This window comes from Heterodontus francisci, chromosome 1 (assembly GCF_036365525.1).
Source record: "Heterodontus francisci isolate sHetFra1 chromosome 1, sHetFra1.hap1, whole genome shotgun sequence".
Taxonomy (NCBI): domain Eukaryota; kingdom Metazoa; phylum Chordata; class Chondrichthyes; order Heterodontiformes; family Heterodontidae; genus Heterodontus; species Heterodontus francisci.
This window is the reverse complement of record NC_090371.1, coordinates 162,092,253-162,109,731: the sequence shown is the minus strand read 5'-3', so window position 1 is coordinate 162,109,731 and position 17,479 is coordinate 162,092,253. Positions and strand designations below refer to the sequence as shown.

At 41.4% G+C, this 17,479-nt stretch overlaps 1 protein-coding gene across 3 annotated transcripts in view; it reads left to right on the top strand.

The window, feature by feature from the left end:
* The window catches only part of cc2d2a (coiled-coil and C2 domain containing 2A), a 196,122-nt gene that overhangs the window by 163,869 nt on the left and 14,774 nt on the right, over nucleotides 1-17,479 (top strand). For 2 of the 3 annotated variants that reach the window (XM_068037959.1, XM_068037957.1), the window contains exons 32-37: nucleotides 4,709-4,912; nucleotides 8,779-8,868; nucleotides 10,457-10,570; nucleotides 16,203-16,337; nucleotides 16,709-16,831; nucleotides 17,212-17,270. In XM_068037959.1, coding sequence (XP_067894060.1) covers nucleotides 4,709-4,912; nucleotides 8,779-8,868; nucleotides 10,457-10,570; nucleotides 16,203-16,337; nucleotides 16,709-16,831; nucleotides 17,212-17,270 — 725 coding nt within the window. The remainder of the gene's footprint in view (nucleotides 1-4,708; nucleotides 4,913-8,778; nucleotides 8,869-10,456; nucleotides 10,571-16,202; nucleotides 16,338-16,708; nucleotides 16,832-17,211; nucleotides 17,271-17,479) is intronic. The other variant, XM_068037967.1, reaches the window with a different exon arrangement.

Below are 17,479 nucleotides of genomic sequence, written 5' to 3'. Positions count from 1 at the left end.
GCTAACTCCCAATCTGCTGGGACCATTCCAGAATCCAGGGAATTTTGGAAAATCAGAACCAGCACTTCCACTGCCTCTCCAGTTATCTCTTTTAGAACCCTAGGATGTAGGCCGTCAGGTCCTAGGGATTTGTTGGATTTTAGTCCCTTGAGTTTCTCCAGTACTTTTTCTCTGCTAATATGAATGACCTTACTCTCCTCATTCATAATAGCTTCTATTTCTGGTGTGTAACTTGTGTCTTGTTCTGTGAAGACAGACACAAAAAATTTGTTCAATGTCTGTCATTTCCTCATTCATCATGATGATTTCCCCTGTCTCTGCTTCTAAGGAACCATTCTTTGCAACATTATGAGCCTCTTCTTTTAATCCTTAAGCTCCTTAGTAAGCCATGGATGGATCTTTCTGGCTGAATTTTTGTTTTTCAATGGAATGTATTTTTGTTGAACATTCTGAATTGTTTCTTTAAATGTTTCCCACTGTTTATTTACCGCCATACCTTTTAATCTGTTTACCCAATCAGCCTGAGCCAGCTCTCCCCTCATATCTGCATAATTGGCCATGTTTGTGATTAGAGTATGCCATTTTCAACCTTAATGTGGAATTCAGTTGTATTATGATCACTGAATTCCAGTGGATCTTTTACTATGACATTACTCTTTACATTACACAATACTAGATCTAAAATAGCTTTATCCCTAGTTAGTTCCATAACATATTGTTCCAGGTAACTGTCATGAAAGCATTCTACAAACTCATCTTCCAGACCAATTTGATTGGTTCAGTCGATATGAAGATTAAAGTCCCCAACAGTTATTACATTGCCTTTGTTATAAGCTCCAATAATTTCTTGTTTAATGCTCTGTCCCGTAGTATAACTGGGGCCCTATAAACAACTCCCACCAGTGATTTCAGAAACTTGTCATTTCTAATCTCCACCCAGACCGATTCTGCTTCCTGATTTTCTGAGGCAAGATCCTTTCTCACTAATGTCCTTATGTTATCCTTTATTATCAGAGCTACCCCTCCTCCTCCATTTTGCCTGTCTTTTTGATGCATTGTGTACCCTTGAATATTTATTTCCCAACCTTGGTTACCTTGTAACCAAGTCTCCATTATGACGATTTGATCTAAACCATTTATCTCTATTTGTGCCACTAGTTCATTCATCTTATTGCTGATGTTCCACACATTCCCACAAAGTGCCTTCAGTTTTTTTTTTATACGGTTCAATGCAAGGACCTAACTCTCTTAATGCTCTATTACTGTTAAACTCTCTGTCCCTTCCTGTCCCACTCGGCTTGTCTTTATCCACATTGGTATACTTTTCTATCGTCTCAATGTTCACCTTTTGGATTTCTAAATCTCCCTTCATCTGAACCCTGCTTCCCCTCTGTTAGTTTAAAGCCATTTTTTCCCTACTCTGACCATATTTGCTGGTGCACTCTTATGTTTGTATGCTCTCCCTTCCAGTCACACTCTGGTTACCATTACGCTGCACTGTTGCCTTGCTCTTTCTCTTTAACTTTCCAAATCTCCCCTCATTTGAACCCCCCCCCCCCCCCCCCCCCCCCAAAGCTCCACTGTCTAGAGCTCTCTCTACAGCCCTAGTTATACAGTTCGCCAAGATATTGGTTCCATCGTAGTTCAGGTGAAGACTATCCCAACGGTACACCTCCCTCTTTCCCCTGTGCTAGCTGTCTGAAAGAGTCATCCACTGAGTCACTTTCTCCTGCACATTCCCCATACCTTTTTCATTATTTTTCAAATAGTTATTCACGTCCCTTTCAAAAGTTAGTGTGGATTCTGCTTCCACTGCTGTTTCTGGTAGGGAATTCAGTATCCTAATAAAACTCTTGGAAAGGAAAGTTGAGAAATCTATTTGAGAGAAGCTAACTGAATTAACTTTTCCCCAGATTTTAGGAATAGTTGCAGTGCTTGGTGGAGCCAGAGTCTGAGGAATGCAATGCTGAGAGAAGAGCAGAGCAGGAGAAGCAAATGACAAAGGAGCTATTGACCTCACAGCTAGCATTGTGGAACAGATTTTTTTCCAGTATTGCAGAGGAGGTTTTGTACTTGAATATTAGAATGGAAGTTACTAAGCAGCATAATGTAAGAAAGTATATTTATTTTATGTTGACTAATCAAATATGAATTTCTTTATCTGGCAAAGGTTTCTGGTTTCAGTGAGAGAGCAACTCCTGATCAAACCTCCACCTCTATATCCATATAGATAATACCACATACTAAAAATATTCTTTCAGGGAGGAGGAGATGACTATACAAGTTCTTTTTGAAGCTGTGTACAGTATTCACTATATTCTGAGCAAATGCTAACTAATGACATATTCCTAATGCTGGGTACTAATCTTTATACCAGTCTGAATGCAATTGGGTAATTTTGACTTTATACGATAGTGCAAAATGGTTGATAACGAATTGGTAACCCGTTTTACAGCTCTCCTGATTTTAATTTCCATTGAAGTCACTGGAAATTAAAATTTGCAGACGTGTAAAACAGGCTGCCGATTCACTTTCTCCCATTTTACCTTATCACATAAAGTCAAAATTATCCCCAATGTATTTCGTGGTGCATTTGCTTCCATTTGCAAAGAGATATAGATAGGTTAAGTGAGTGTGAAAAAATTTGACAGATGGAGTATATTGTGGGAAAATATGAGATTATTCACTTTGGTGAGAAAAATAGAAAAGCAGAATATTATTTACATGGAGAGAGACTGCAGAATTCTGTGGTATAGAGGGGTCTGGGTGTACTTATACATGAATCACAAAAAGTTAGCGTGTAGGCACAGCAAGTGATGAGGAAGGCAAATCTTGCTACAACTGGCCCAGGGCACTGATGAGATCGCACCTAGAGTATGAGATATAATTTTGGTCTCCTTACTAAAGGAGGGATATACTTGCATTGGAAGCTATTCAGAGAAGATTTACTGTGATGATTTCGGGATGAGGGGTTGTCTTATGAGGAAAGATTGAGTAAGTTGAGTCTATACTCATTGGAGTTTAGAAGAATGAGAGGTGATCTTATTGAAATATAAGATCCTGAGGAGGTGCGACAGATTAGATGCTGAGAGGATGTTGCCCCTCGTGAATGAATCTAGAACTAGGGGACACAGTTTCAAAATAAGCGATCTCCCATTGGAGACAGAAATGAGGGTGAATTTCTTCTCTCATGGGTCATTAATCTATGGAATTCTCTTCCTCAGAGAGCAATGGAAGCTGGGGCATTGAATATATTCAAGGCTGAGTTAGACATTTTTGATCTACAAGGGAGTCAAGGATTATGGGGGGAAGGTGGGAAAGTGGAGTTAAGGCCACAATCAGAGTAGCCATGATCTTACTGAATGGCAGAGCAGGCTCGAAGGGCCGAGTGGCCTATACCTGCTCCTATTTCTTATGATCTTCTGAACTTATGGTAACAAGATCCTATAATTGATGCAACTCCCTGATTAATGGCTTGCAGTTCTTATTTCATATGCATATAGTATGTATATTACAAATATCCTTCATTGTATGTACTGGTAGACAATTCTTTTTCAAGGTTACAACTTGCAAGAGTTTTGTGGATTTAAAGTTGTGTCAGACAGATTTCCTTGACTCCCACTGTTTCCAGTAGAGACAGTGGTGGGCAGTTGCCTCAATATTTTAAGCAGGTGGTCTTTGCTGTTGAGAACTTTAAAACCACCTCTTCCTAGACCAGTCTGCCACTTCTGTGTAGTACAGAGGAAGTGGTTCACATTTAACAGCAACAACAGTGACTACATTTCATTGGCTGTAAACCACTTTAGGATTAACAATTAAATTACACAACAACATTGAGCTCTGGCAGCAGACTATTAATGGAAATCTCTAAGACAAGGTCACTTTTTCAAATGTGGGCAAGAAAATAGACAAAAAGCGAGTTTTTTTTAAAGAAAAAGAAAAATACTGGACATAATTAGATGAGAGGAATCATTTTCTGCCTTTTGCATTGCTGTTAAATTCTTTGCTTGGTACATATATTGGAAATTTGCTCACACACTCCATGTGATTTCTCAACCATTTAAAATGAATGGTTTGCAACCATACACTTCCAACAGGCAAGAATAATCACTGGGAGCGCTAAATTAGAAAATCGTCCCTTAGAAATATGCACACATTTTATTTGCCTGTGTAAAACAATGTACATTGTGGAATTTTGTTGCTTTGTAGGTTTTGAAGTTTTGCTTTGACTTCAGATTTCATAACTGCATTCTGCATCTACAACTAGAAAGGCTTTCTTTTTATTATCTGTCTCTATTTTCTCTCTCATTTTTGTTGCTGCTTTGCAGATGGTTGAGATGCTGAAAAAGGTAAAATATCCCTCATCTTGCAGGTTTAATTTTTTGATCTAGTGAAAATGGTAAAATAATTGTAGCAAAGAACGTTAAATGTTTCATTAGCTTAGCAACAGATGAGGATTATTTTAAGCTTGTATTTTTTCTTAGCAACTTGCACAGTTCATCAAGAAAATGTCTGTAACAGGTTAAATGTCTCAAAATAACATCTGTTAATCTGTGGGTGAGTGAAGTTGTCTTAAGAAAATGATATTTATTTTATGATTTTGTTTTGTTTTGTTTTGTACCAGTAGTTCAAAGTCATGTAACAGTTTGCTGGATTTTAAATCAAAGTCTTCCTGATACATGTTGAAATCTTTTGATTTGATTTTCAGTTTGAGAATAAGGAGGATGAGAAACTACTTCAAAGAGTGGAAAAGTTTCAGAAGGAAATGAAGCAGAAATTCCCAAATCGCCGATGTGTTACTTTAGTCACAGATCTCACTGGCAAGCTGGTTTTCGTTACAAGGTTCATTAAACCACTTCTTCCACCCCAGGAACTGCTTGATGCCTTTCCTAATGACCCTGAAGCCACAACAGTGAGTTCTTTTTATGCAACACCTAATATTAAAATGGATTGGATATGTTCTGTATCATTTGCAAACATCCCCAGCCAAACAGCTGACCAGATTTGTCCTTTTGAATGAGTTAGTACAATGAACTGCCGAATAAACAGAGAATACAGTCCAGCTATCAATGGCTTTCAGAAAAGAAACCGGTCTATGCCATTGACGCTAGAACTCCTTTACCTCACAGTTGATGATCACGCACAAGCAAACCGTAGAGCCACAGAGGTTTATACCACAGAAGGAGGCTATTTGCCCCATCATGTCAGTGCTGGTGCATTGCTAGAGCAATCTAAAACTAATGCCACTGTCCCATTCTCTCACCATGGCCCTGTGTCTGCCTCTGATTCAAATTTTTATCCAAATTTTCCCTTTCAAAATGGCCATTGTTCCTGCCTCAACTGTCCTTGGCAAAGATTTCCATGTTTTGACAACTTTTTTTCAGAAAGAAAATGTTCATAACTTCTTCTGACTTTTTGATTATTTTCAACTAGTGACCCATTCATTGATTCCCTAATCAAAGGAAATGGTCTTTCCCTTCCTACAACAACAACAACAACTTGTATTTCTATCGCACCTTTAACATAATAAAATGTCCCAAGGCATTTCACAAGAGCATTAGAAAACAAAATTCAACACCGAGCCACATGAGATATTAGATTACCAAAAGTTTGGTGAAAGGTAAGTTTTAAGGCATGTCTTAAAGGAGGAAAGCAAGGTGGAACGATGGAGAGGTGTAGGGAGGGTATTCCAGTACTTAGAGCCTAGGCAACTGAAGGTGAAGCCACCAATGATGGAGCAATTAAAATCGAGGATGCTCAAGAGGCCAGAATTGGATGCACACAGCTATCTCAGACAGCTGTGGGGCTGGAGGAGAGTACAGAGCTATGTCAGACTGTTGCCAGGGAGAGGTATAGAGTCAGTAGCTAGAGATCGGAGTTTGGAGCAGGGGCTGAAGACAATGCCTTCAGTCTTCCTAGTATTTAATTGGGGGAAATTTCTGCTCATCCAGTACTGGATGCCAGATAACCAATCAGATAATTTAGCAACAGTGGAGGAGTCGAGAGAGATGGTGGTGAGGTAGAACTAAGTGCGTCATCGGTGTACATTTGAAAACGAATGTTGAGCCTTTGAATGATATTGTCGAGGGGCAGCACATTGATGACAAATAGGATGGGGCCAAGAATGGATCCTTGGGGGAGCAGAAAGAGAGCCATTGCAGGTGATTCTCTGGCTATGATTAGATAGATAAGAATGGAACCAGGTGAGTACAGTCCCAGCCAGCTGGCTGACGGTGGCTTTGGAGGGAGATGGTGTGCGGTCGACTGTGTTGAAGGCTGCAGACAGGTCGAGAAGGATGAGGAGTGATAGTTTACCTTTGTCACAGTCACATAGGATGTCATTTGTGACTTAGGTAAGAGCTATTTTGGTACTATGACAGGGGCGCAAACCTGATTGGAGGGATTCAAAAATCGAGTTCTGGGAAGATGGTCATGGACTTAGGAGACCATAACACATTCAGGGACTTTGGAGAAGAAAGGGAGATTAAAGATGGGGCAGTAGTTTGCAACGACAATGGGGGTCAAGAGTTTTTTGAGGAGCGGGGGGATTATGGCAGAATTAAAGGAGAGGTAGCCAGGACAGAAAGAGAGAACTATTAACAATATCAGCTAACATGGGGACCAGGAGGAGAAGTTGGGTGGTCAGCACTTTAGTGGGAATAGGGTCAAGGGAGCAAGAGGTGGGCCTCATGGATAAGGTGAGCTTGGAGAGGGCACGAGGGTAGATAGGAGAGAATCTAGAGAAAGATGAGTGTTCAGGGCTAGAGCAGGGGGGAATTTTAGAGGAAGTTTGGCTTACTGTCTTTGTGGAAAGGAGGGACATGGCCGAGGCAGCTGATCAGATGGTCTTGATCATGGTGGTAAAGAAGTCCATGAGCTTCTCGCACCTATTGCTGGAGGAGAGGGTGGACGAGACTAGAGAGAAAGGTTTAAGAGGATGGCTTGTAGTAGAGAGAAGAAAGTGGGGGTGGGGGGGAGTAGGTGGGGTGTGTGGTGGTGGTATCTTTGCATTCCAGGATGATCCTGGAGTAGTGAGCAGTTTTAGCAGACAAGAGCATGACTCGATAGTGCTTTATGTGACCCAGACAGATCTGGCGGCGGATGGCAAAACTAGTTGTCCGACATATTCATTCAATCTGTGTCTCTCAGATTTGAGGGAGCCTAGGTGAGGACCATACCGGGGGAACGGCCAGGGTGAGAGAGAGTAATGGTTTTATTGGGGACTAGGGCATCAGAGGTGGAGGTGAGGGTTGAGTTGAGCAAATCAGTAGCTGAAGAAATATTGTGAATGGATGGCCAAAGGTTAGATAGTTGGGATCTTGTAAGTGCAGTTTTGTAAATGAATTGGGGGATAGTTTTTTTTCCAGGGACGGATATAGAAGGCGGTAACCTAGAATGGGGATGAGGGTGGAGGGTGATACAAAGAATTGATCAAAGATGGCCTTGTCTGTGATTGATACTTTGGGACTAGCAAGACCACGTGAGGTGGCAAGGTCAAAGGTGTGGCCGTGAATATGGGTTGGGGAGTTTACGTGGACGGAGAGATTTAGGGAGGATAAGAGGGTAGTGAACTCAGAGGACAGAAAACATGATGAGTTGAGATATAGGGTGAAATCACTGAGGATGAGACGTCATTCGATGCAGAGGCTGAGGGAGGAAAGCAGTGAAGATAACTGAAAACATTTTCATCGTGCTTGGGAGGGCAGTAGAGAACGATGATTTTGAATGACTGCATTTTTCAAAATGTTAAGAATTTCTTTAATACACCTTAGCCTTCTCTCCTCCAGTGGAAATAATCTCAGTATCTCAAGTCTCTTATGATAAATATAGTTTCTCATTCCTGGCATCATCTTGCTGTATGCTGTCTGTGGTGTTAATGTTCTTTCTGTATTGGGGCATCTATAGCCTTGAGCATTTATTTTACTCCTATGACATAGGTGATTATTCAAATTTGTTTTTGTAAATTAGTTAAAAATGCTTGCAAGTTAATTTTTTTGGTGATCTTGACCAACCTACTAGCACAGATTGAATGAGAAGGTGTAGAGGGCCAGGCATAGTCTTGCACTGCAGAGTGAACAAAGTACAGAAACCCTCTCCGGCCCTCTGTCCTATCTGCACCTTCCCTTTTGTTCTCTTTTTTTTTTTCCCCCACCCCTGCTTTACTTGCTTAAAATCTATTATATTTCTAACCTTTGCCAGTTCTGATGAAAGGTCACTGACCTGAAACCTTAACTCTGCTTCTGTCTCCACAAATGCTGCCAGAGCTTCTGAGTATTTCCAGCACTATCTGTTTTTATTACAGAAACCCTGGCCCCCATCCCAAAAAAATGACACCAGTATAAATAAATACAGTAAAAATGTTGATGCATTTTGTTTCCCTCCTCACTTTCCTCCTCTGCACTTAAAAAAAAAAAATCATTAGTTTACTTGAATGATGTGTTGCCATGACAGGAGTTTTTGATAGGCTTTGGCAAATTCTAAAATAGGTGTTTGACTTCACTGAAATAAACTGCTCAGTGTTTTTTTTAAAAAACTGAGGTTACTGTGAGGCAGTTTGACAGATTTTCAAAAAAATAACTTTTGTGTTTAAAAAAGGTACCTGAAAATTTTCATCTGAGGCATTTTTGTTTTATGTGCACTAATAATGCAATTTTAAATCTAATTTATTCTAATTGATGCATTTGTGTCCATGTGAGCATATTTAGATTATTTCATAACACAGATAACTTGATGCATGTTCAGAAATGAACAGTTCTTGACTTTATCTGTGTTTTTTAGGAGCTGGTGGCTCGTTATGTTTCTCTGATGCCTTTCCTTCCAGACAGTGTTTCTTTTGCTGGAATCTGCGACTTATGGTGCACTTCAGATGTAAGTAATTAAATATTTTTGTTGCCCTACGTCTGAATTTGTGTGTTCTTAGCTTGATTATAATGAGCAGTTACATTGTGTTGAAGAAAATAAACAGATGGACGAACCTTGTTTTGAGGCTGGAATTATACTGATCTTGGTGCCAACTCCAACTGGCATCAGACAGCTTCATAGAGGAATTTCACACTTCACCCCTTTAGCCCATTCAGTAGTTTCCAAATTGTATTGGTACCTTTGGATTGATGCACACACAAAACTGTTTTGCATAAATGTAGAAGTGGCATTATAATTGCACTCTGAGTTTTCACTGTTAATTGTATATCAATTGGGAATTAAATGTATTCAAGTGGTGGACATTAATTGGAGACTCACCTGTGCTCATATATATAGGAGGTGCATGATACGTAATGTGGGTCTCTGTAAATAAAAGCTTGCAAGTGTATAAAGACTAGGCTCCAATTCTATCATTTACCAGCTGGCTAACTGAGCTGTAACACAATGGGAGGATGACACGTCCATATAGGCTTCTTGCAGTAGAAACTTAAAATTGTACTTCATAGACTGTGGCACTACAGCACAATACTACAACTTAATTCAGCATTAAATAGGAATCTAACTGATTTGAGAGATGGAAAGGTGTCACTGTTGTGTTTGGGGGTGTTCTTTTGAGGCTGAGGCCCAAGATCGAAACAGAGAAGGGGGGAGCTTACCTTTGCCTCTGGCTGTATTTTGACCTGGGAGTACATGATGTCTAACACTGGGCACGACAAAGGAAGCATTCCATTTGCCAGCACCAAACTCCCTCAATTTGATGTGCACAAATTTCACAAAAAAGTGAAATCCTACTCAAGAACCTTTTCAGGTTCTGACACAGCTGTAGACATCAAGCGGATGTTGTAAGATATGGGATTATGTGCATGCTGCATGAATATTCATAGAAATACTGTAGCAACTTTAACAAATGCACTTCGCTCGATTTTACAATATTCTACTTTGAGATTGTGGTACTTTTTATGTGTTATTCCCAAGTATCTGTCAATATTCATGTTATGCACATGTCCCCCAAAGCTGTATACTACCTTAATGTCTACAGCAGTTAATGTCCCAGTAAAGGCTATTATATACATTTTATTTTCTTTGAATATTTGCTCTTCCCAAGTATTATGGGTTTTTGTAAATCTCAATGCTATGTATAGATACCGTCCAGCTGTCACCTGTGTCTGTGAAGACGTTTAGCCTTCTCAGACAACACTGTGTAGCGTCATAAAAACAAGAAATGCTGGAACCACTCAGCAGGTCTGGCAGCATCTGTGGAAAGAGAAGCAGAGTTAACGTTTCTGAAGAAGGGTCACTGACCCGAAACGTTAACTCTGCTTCTCTTTCCACAGATGCTGCCAGACCTGCTGAGTGGTTCCAGCATTTCTTGTTTTTATTTCAGATTTCCAGCATCCGCAGTATTTTGCTTTTATTATACTGTGTAGCGTCAAATCTTTTGTGCTTGGGGATACTATAGTGATTGCAGTTACTGTAGTGATTATATAGATTTTTAAAAATCAGCATTTATCTTTTTATCTTTCCTGCAATACAGCAGTTCCTGAATTTGTTAGCAGGTGATGAAGAGGAACATGCAGTTCTGCTCTGTAACTATTTCCTAGCAATGGGAAAGAAAGCTTGGCTAATGATAGGAACTGCCATTCCTGAGGTGAGAAGTTGCTTGTTCTTAAAAACCATGTTTCATAAAGTGATGATTCCTGTCATTTTCTATTATAAGATAATTTGAGTATGAGAAGTAAGAAGTAAACTAATTGAGGTGTTAATGTGATTAAAGAACTTGATGGGGTAGATGGAGGGAAACTATTTCTTCTGGTGAGGGAGTACGTAGCAAGGGGGCAATATGTTAAAATTAGAGCTAGGCCATTCAGGGGTGATAGGGAGCTCTTTTTGGCACAAAGATTAGTGAAAATTTGAAACTCTGTCCCTCAAGAAGCTGTTGAGGCTGGGTCAATTGAAAATTTCAGAACTGAAGTCGATAAGTTTTTATTGGGTAAGGGTGTGAAGAGTGGCGGAACTAAAGTGGGTGGATGGAGTGTGTTGGATAGAAAACAGTTATGAACCACTACTCGGTTTGAGACTTCATTACAGCCTTGGTCCAAACGTGAACAAAAGAGCTGAATTCTGGAGGTGAGAACGTAAGAAATAGGAGCAGGAGTCGGCCATTTGGCCCCTTGAGCCTGCACCGCCATTCAATAATGCCTGATCTGATTGTGGCCTGAACTCCACTTTCTTGCTTGCCCCCCATCCCCCATAACCCTTGACTCCCTTATCAATCAAAAATCTGTCTAACTCAGCCTTTAATATATTCAATAACCCAGCCTCCACTGCTCGCTCGGCAAGAGAATTCCAAGCACTAATGACCTTCTGAGAGAAGAAATTCCTCCTTATCTCTGGCTTAAAAGGGAGACCCCTTATTTTGAAACTACGCCCCCTAGTTCTAGATTCCCCCACAAGGGGAAACATCCTCTCAGCATCTACCCTGCCAAGCCCCTTCAGAATCTTGTGTTTTAATAAGATCACCTCTCATTCTTAACTTCACTGAGTACAGGCCCAACCTGCTCAACCTTTCCTCATAACACAAACCCCTCGGTCCCTTCATCCAAGTCATTAATATAGATCGTAAATAGTTGAGGCCCCAACACTGATCTCTGTGGCACTCCACTAGTTACAGTTTGCCAACCTGAAAATGACCCATTGATCACAATTCTGTTTCCTGTTAGTTGGCCAATCCTCTATCCATGCTTGTGTAGTAAACTTTAATGTGCACCTTATTGAATGCCTTTTGGAATATCCAAATATACTACATCTACTGATTCCCCTTTATCCACCCTGCTTGTTACATCCTCAAAGAACTCTAATAAATTTATCAAACACTATTTCCCTTGCATAAAACAATGTTGACTCTGCCTGATTGCATTAGGATTTTCTAAATGTCCTACTACAACTTCCCTAATAAAGGATTCTAGCATTTTCTCAATGATAGATGTTAGGCTAACTGGCCAATAGTTTCCTGCTTCCTGTTTCCCTCCTTTCTTGAACAGAGGTATTGCATTTGCAGTTTTCCAATCCGCTGGGACCTTTCCACAATCTAGGGAATTTTGGAAGATTACAACCAATGCATCCACTATCTCTGCAGCCACTTCCTTTAAGAGCCTCGGATGCAGGCCATCGGGTCCAAGGAACTTGTTAGCCTTTAGTCCCATTAGTATTTCCATTACTTTTTCTCTAGTGATAGTGATTGTTTTAAGTTCCTCCCTCCCTTTTGCCTCCTGATTTTCTACTCTTCTTGGGATGCTTCTACTGTGAAGGCAGATATAAAATACTTTTTCAAAGCTTCTGCCATTTCCTCGTTCCCCATCATTAATTCTCCAGTCTCACCTTCTAAGGAACCAATGCTCACTTTAGCTACTCTTTTCCTTTTTATCTATTTGTAGAAGCTTGTCTGTCTGTTTTTATATTTCTTGCTAGTTTTCTCTCACATTATCTTAAATGTCTGCTACTGCTTCTCTACCGTCTTAACCTTTTTAACCTATTTTCCCAGTCCACTTTAGCCAACTCTGTCTTCATACCACTGTAATTGCCTTTATTTAAGTTTTAAGACACTAGTTATGGACCCACGTTTGTCACCCTCAAACTGAATGTGAAATTCTTCATGTTATAATCACTCTTGCCTAGAGGATCCTTTTACTATGAGGTCTTCAATTAATCCTGTTTCATTACACATTACCAGGTCCAAAATAGCCTGGTCCCTGGTAGGTTCTAGAATGTATTGTTCTAAGAAACTGTCCCAAATGCACTCTATGAACTTGTCCTCCAGGCTACATTTGGCAATTTGATTTGTCCAATCAATGTGAAGATTAAAATCACCCACGATTATTGCCGTAATGATATTGCAAGCCCCCCAATATTTCTTGATGTATATTCTGCCCTACTTTGTAGCAACTGTTAGGGGGCCTATAAACTACTTCCACCACTATTTCTTACCTCTACCCAAACTGATTCTACATTTTGATCTTCTGAACCAAGATCATTTCTCACTGTTGTACTGATCTCATTCTTTATTAACGGAACTACCCCACCTCCTTTTCCTTTCTGCCTGACCTTCCAAAATGTCAGATAATCTTGAATATTCAGGTCCTAGCCTTCATCATCTTGCAACCATGTCTCAGTAATGGCTATTAAGGCAACATTTGACTAAGTGTGGCATCAAGGATCCCTAGCAAAATTGAAGACAGTGGGAATTAGGGAAAATTCACCAATGTTTGGAATCATATGTAACACGAAGGAAGATGGTGATGGTTGATGGAAGCCAATCATCTCAGCCACAGGACGTCACTGCAGGAGTTCCCCAGGGTAGTGTCCTAGGCCCAACAATCTTCAGCTGCTTCATCAATGACTTTCCCTCCATCATAAGGTCAGAAGTGAGGATGTTCGCTGATGATTACACAGTGTTCAGTTCCATTTATAACTCCTCAGATAATGAAGATGTCCTTGTCAACATGCAGCAAGACGTGGACAGCATTCAGGATTGTGCTGATAAATTGCTAGTTACATTCGCGCCACAAGTGCCAGCAATGACCATCTCCAACAAGAGAGAGTCCAACCAACACCCTTGATGTTCAACGGCATTACCATCGTCGAATGTCCCACCATCTATATCATTGACCAGAAACTTAACTGGACCAGCTACATAAATACTGTGACTACAAGAGCAGGTCAAATGTTGGGAATCCTGCAGCAAGTGACCCACCTCCTGACTTCCCAAAGCATGTCCACTGACTGCAAGGCAAGAGTGTGATGGATTGGTCTCCTTTTGACTGGCTGAGTGCAGCTCCAACAAAATTCAAGAAGCTCAACACCATCCAACACAAAGCAGCCCACTTGATCAGCACCTCATCCAGCACCTTAAACATTCGCTCCCTCCACCACTAGCACACAGTGACAGCAGTATGTACCATCTATAAGATGCAATGCAGAAAGTTATCAAGGCTCCTTCAACAGCACTTTCCAAACCTGTGACCTCTACCATCTAGAAAGACAAGGGCAGTAGACGCATGAAAACACCACCATTTGAAAATTCCTCTCCAAGCCACACGCCAGCCCAACTTGTTCCGAAGAAGGGTCACTGACCCGAAACGTTAACTCTGCTTCTCTTTCCACAGATGCTGCCAGACCTGCTGAGTGAATCCAGCATTTCTTGTTTTTGTTCCTTCACTGTTGCTGAGTCAAAAACCTGGAACACCCTCCCTAACAGTATTGTGGTGTCCACACCAGATAGACTGCAGTGGTTCAAGAAGGCAGCCCATCACCATCTTCCTAAGGGTAATTAGGGATGGCAACAAAGCTGACCTTGCCAAAGACACTCCCATCCCTTCAATGAATAAAAAAAAGAATGGTGAAACAAACTGAAGGGGCTGAATGGTCTGTTTCTGTTCTTGTGCTCCTATCCCTGTCTTTAACCGTATGATCCTGTTGGTAAATGCACCACATAGAATAAAACGGAGTCATACAAACGCACAGTGGCGCAGTGGTTAGCACCACAGCCTCACAGCTCCAGCGACCCGGGTTCAATTCTGGGTACTGCCTGTGTGGAGTTTGCAAGTTCTCCCTGTGTCTGCGTGGGTTTCCTCCGGGGGTGCTCCAGTTTCCTCCCACATGCCAAAGACTTGCAGGTTGATGGGTAAATTGGCCATTATAAATTGCCCCTAGTATAGGTAGGTGGTAGGGAAATATAGGGACAGGTGGGGATGTGGTAGGAATATGGAATTAGTGTAGGATTAGTATAAATGGGTGGTTGATGGTCGGCACAGACTCGGTGGGCCGAAGGGCCTGTTTCAGTGCTGTATCTCTAAACTAAACTAAACTGAAAAAAGTCCTAAGTTTGATTCCTGACCTACGTCATTGATTGATCTCAGCTGGAGAGGCAGAGAGGATGCTACAACTGACCAGGGTTCTCGCCTCCAGTCATTATCTAGTGACCCCTACCACATGTGCACATGAGCCGGGGCTTGAGAAGCTTTTGCACATGGTGGCTGGGTATTTATATGAGCGACGAGGGTCTTGGTCACCAGCAAAAGTGCCAATGAGAGCCCCGCATTACCTCCTCTGGGGAAGCCCCGCTGCATCATGTGACAATTAGGTACTTAAATGGATAGCAGCGGGCCTTCCCCGGGATTAATGACCCTGGCGACAGAAGTTCCACCTGCTGAGTGCCTTTTTTATAGTCTCCACAAGGGCTGTGCGATGGTCACTCCTATCAATACTGTCCTCAACAGATGCACCAATCAGGTAGATTGGTGAGAATGAGGTCAAGTATGTTTTTCCCTCTTGTTGGTTTCCTCACCACCTGCCGCAGACCCAGCCTAGAAGCTATGTCCTTTAGGACCCGGCCAGCTTGGTCAGTAGTGGTGCTACCGAGCCACTCTTGATGATGGGCATTGAAGTCCCCCACCCAGAGTTCATTCTGCGCTCTTGCCGTCCTCAGTGCTTCCTCCAAGTGGTGTTCAACATGGAGAAATACTGATTCATCAGCTGAGGGGTGGTGCGGTAGGCACTAATCAGCAGGTGGTTTCCTTGCCCATGTTTGACCTGATGCCATGAGACTTCATGGGGTCTAGAGTCAAGTTGAGCGCTCCACCAGGGCAACTCCCTCCCAACTGTATATCACTGTGCAGCCACCTGTGGTGGGATAATGATCGTGGTATCAGGGACATTGTCTGTAATGTATGATTCTGTTGCTTGACTGGTCTGTGGGACAGCCCTCCCAATTTTGGCACAAGCCCTCAGATGTTGGTAAGGAGGACTCTGCAGGGTCGACAGGGCAGGATTTGCCGTTGTCATTTCCAGTACCTAGGTTGATGCCCAGTTTCATTCATTTTATTAGACTTTGTAGCGGTTTGATACAACTGAGTGGCTTGCTAGGCCATTTCAGAGGGCATTGAAGAGTCAACCACATTGCTGTGGGTCTGGAATCACATGTAGGGTCCATGGACCATCCCGCCCCGGACTTAATTTGGGTGGAGGCGGGAAGGTGGCAGGGTCCCCGCCACCATCCCACCTGATTACATGCTCTCCCCACCTCCAAAGTTGCCGCGGGTTAGAGCGTAAAATTCCCCCCCATAAGTGTGAAGCGCACTTGTTACTACCCACTGTGCCCCTGTATGAATAATTTTTTTTTTTAATGTACTCATATTTATGAACTCCTCAGTTGCAGTCTTGCAATCATCCCATCAGTCAATACAAAACTTTCACGATAACGCAATGCTCAAATCTATTTTCAGGGTCCAACAGCATACGTGCTGACCTACGAACAGAACCAATATGTGATCTGGAACTCCACCACTGGACAGTACTATGGACAGTTTGATGCATTCTGTCCATTGCAGAGTGTCAGCTGCTTGGTTAGTGCTGACAATGTAAGTCTCGTTTAAGCATTCTCCTGGAAATGATAGTGAAATCTGGCAAAGTAATCGAGTTATTAATCCTAATTCATCTGAATCCTGGAAATTGACTATTAAAAACAGCCTCTGATGATGGAACTCAATGTTCTAATTTTGTTTACTTTGATGATTTGTTTAGTACTTAGAAACAGCAGCTTCTTGACAAAGACCTACTGAACTTCCATCAGCTGCTCAAAAGTTACATTCCTAACTTATACTTTTTGGATAATCTGGTAATCAGTTAGTGCTTTACATTGTTGCTATTTTCTCACGTAGAAGTGACGTACAAGGAATGTTCACATCCAATTTTTTTCTTTGTGCTAAACCATGTAGGATTTATTTTCTAGGTCTGGTTCAACGTGCAGAAATATGACACTGTAATGCGCATACATTTTGACACCAGCAAATCCAACTTCTGGAAGCCATTTTTTTCACGCAGCTTTCCTTTTCCTGGCTTGTCAAGTGCCCAGGTACAGTGATACAAATGAAGATACTGTTTAAGACTGCCATAATATGGTTAAAATATTTGCAAAAAATGCTATATATACTTACATAGTTGGCCAGAAAAGTGTAGTCGTTTATCGGAAGAAAGTCTTAACAGTGAGATTAGTTTTAGATTGCGGTAGCAAAGAGCTGGCACTAACATGGTAGGTCGAATGGTCCCTTTCCATGCTGTAAACGTCTGTGACCCTATGGTTCCCTTGTATTGTATTTGTCAAACAGTTATGAGCTAAAGGAGTTCTATAGCCAGTAGCATAATTTATTTCCTTGCTCACCTGTATCCTCTGTTTGTGTGTGAACGTCTATGGCTCTATGTTTCACATATTCATGCATGTTTGCTATTTTTTAGCCAGAAGAACTGGTATATCGCCATACAGACAAGGCTGCTGCAGTAGAACTTCAGGACAAGTAATGCTGATTTATTCTCAGTTGAAATTATGTTTCAATTATCTTTTATTGTGGGTGCCATATAAGAGTTTTGTAAAATTCCTTATCAAGCTAACTAAATTTCATCCCATGAAGTGCTGTCTAAATTAATTCATCCTTGTTTTATGTATATGGCAAAGACACTTTGGTGCTTTCAATAGTTTCCACGAGGCTTTTCTGTTGATCACTTG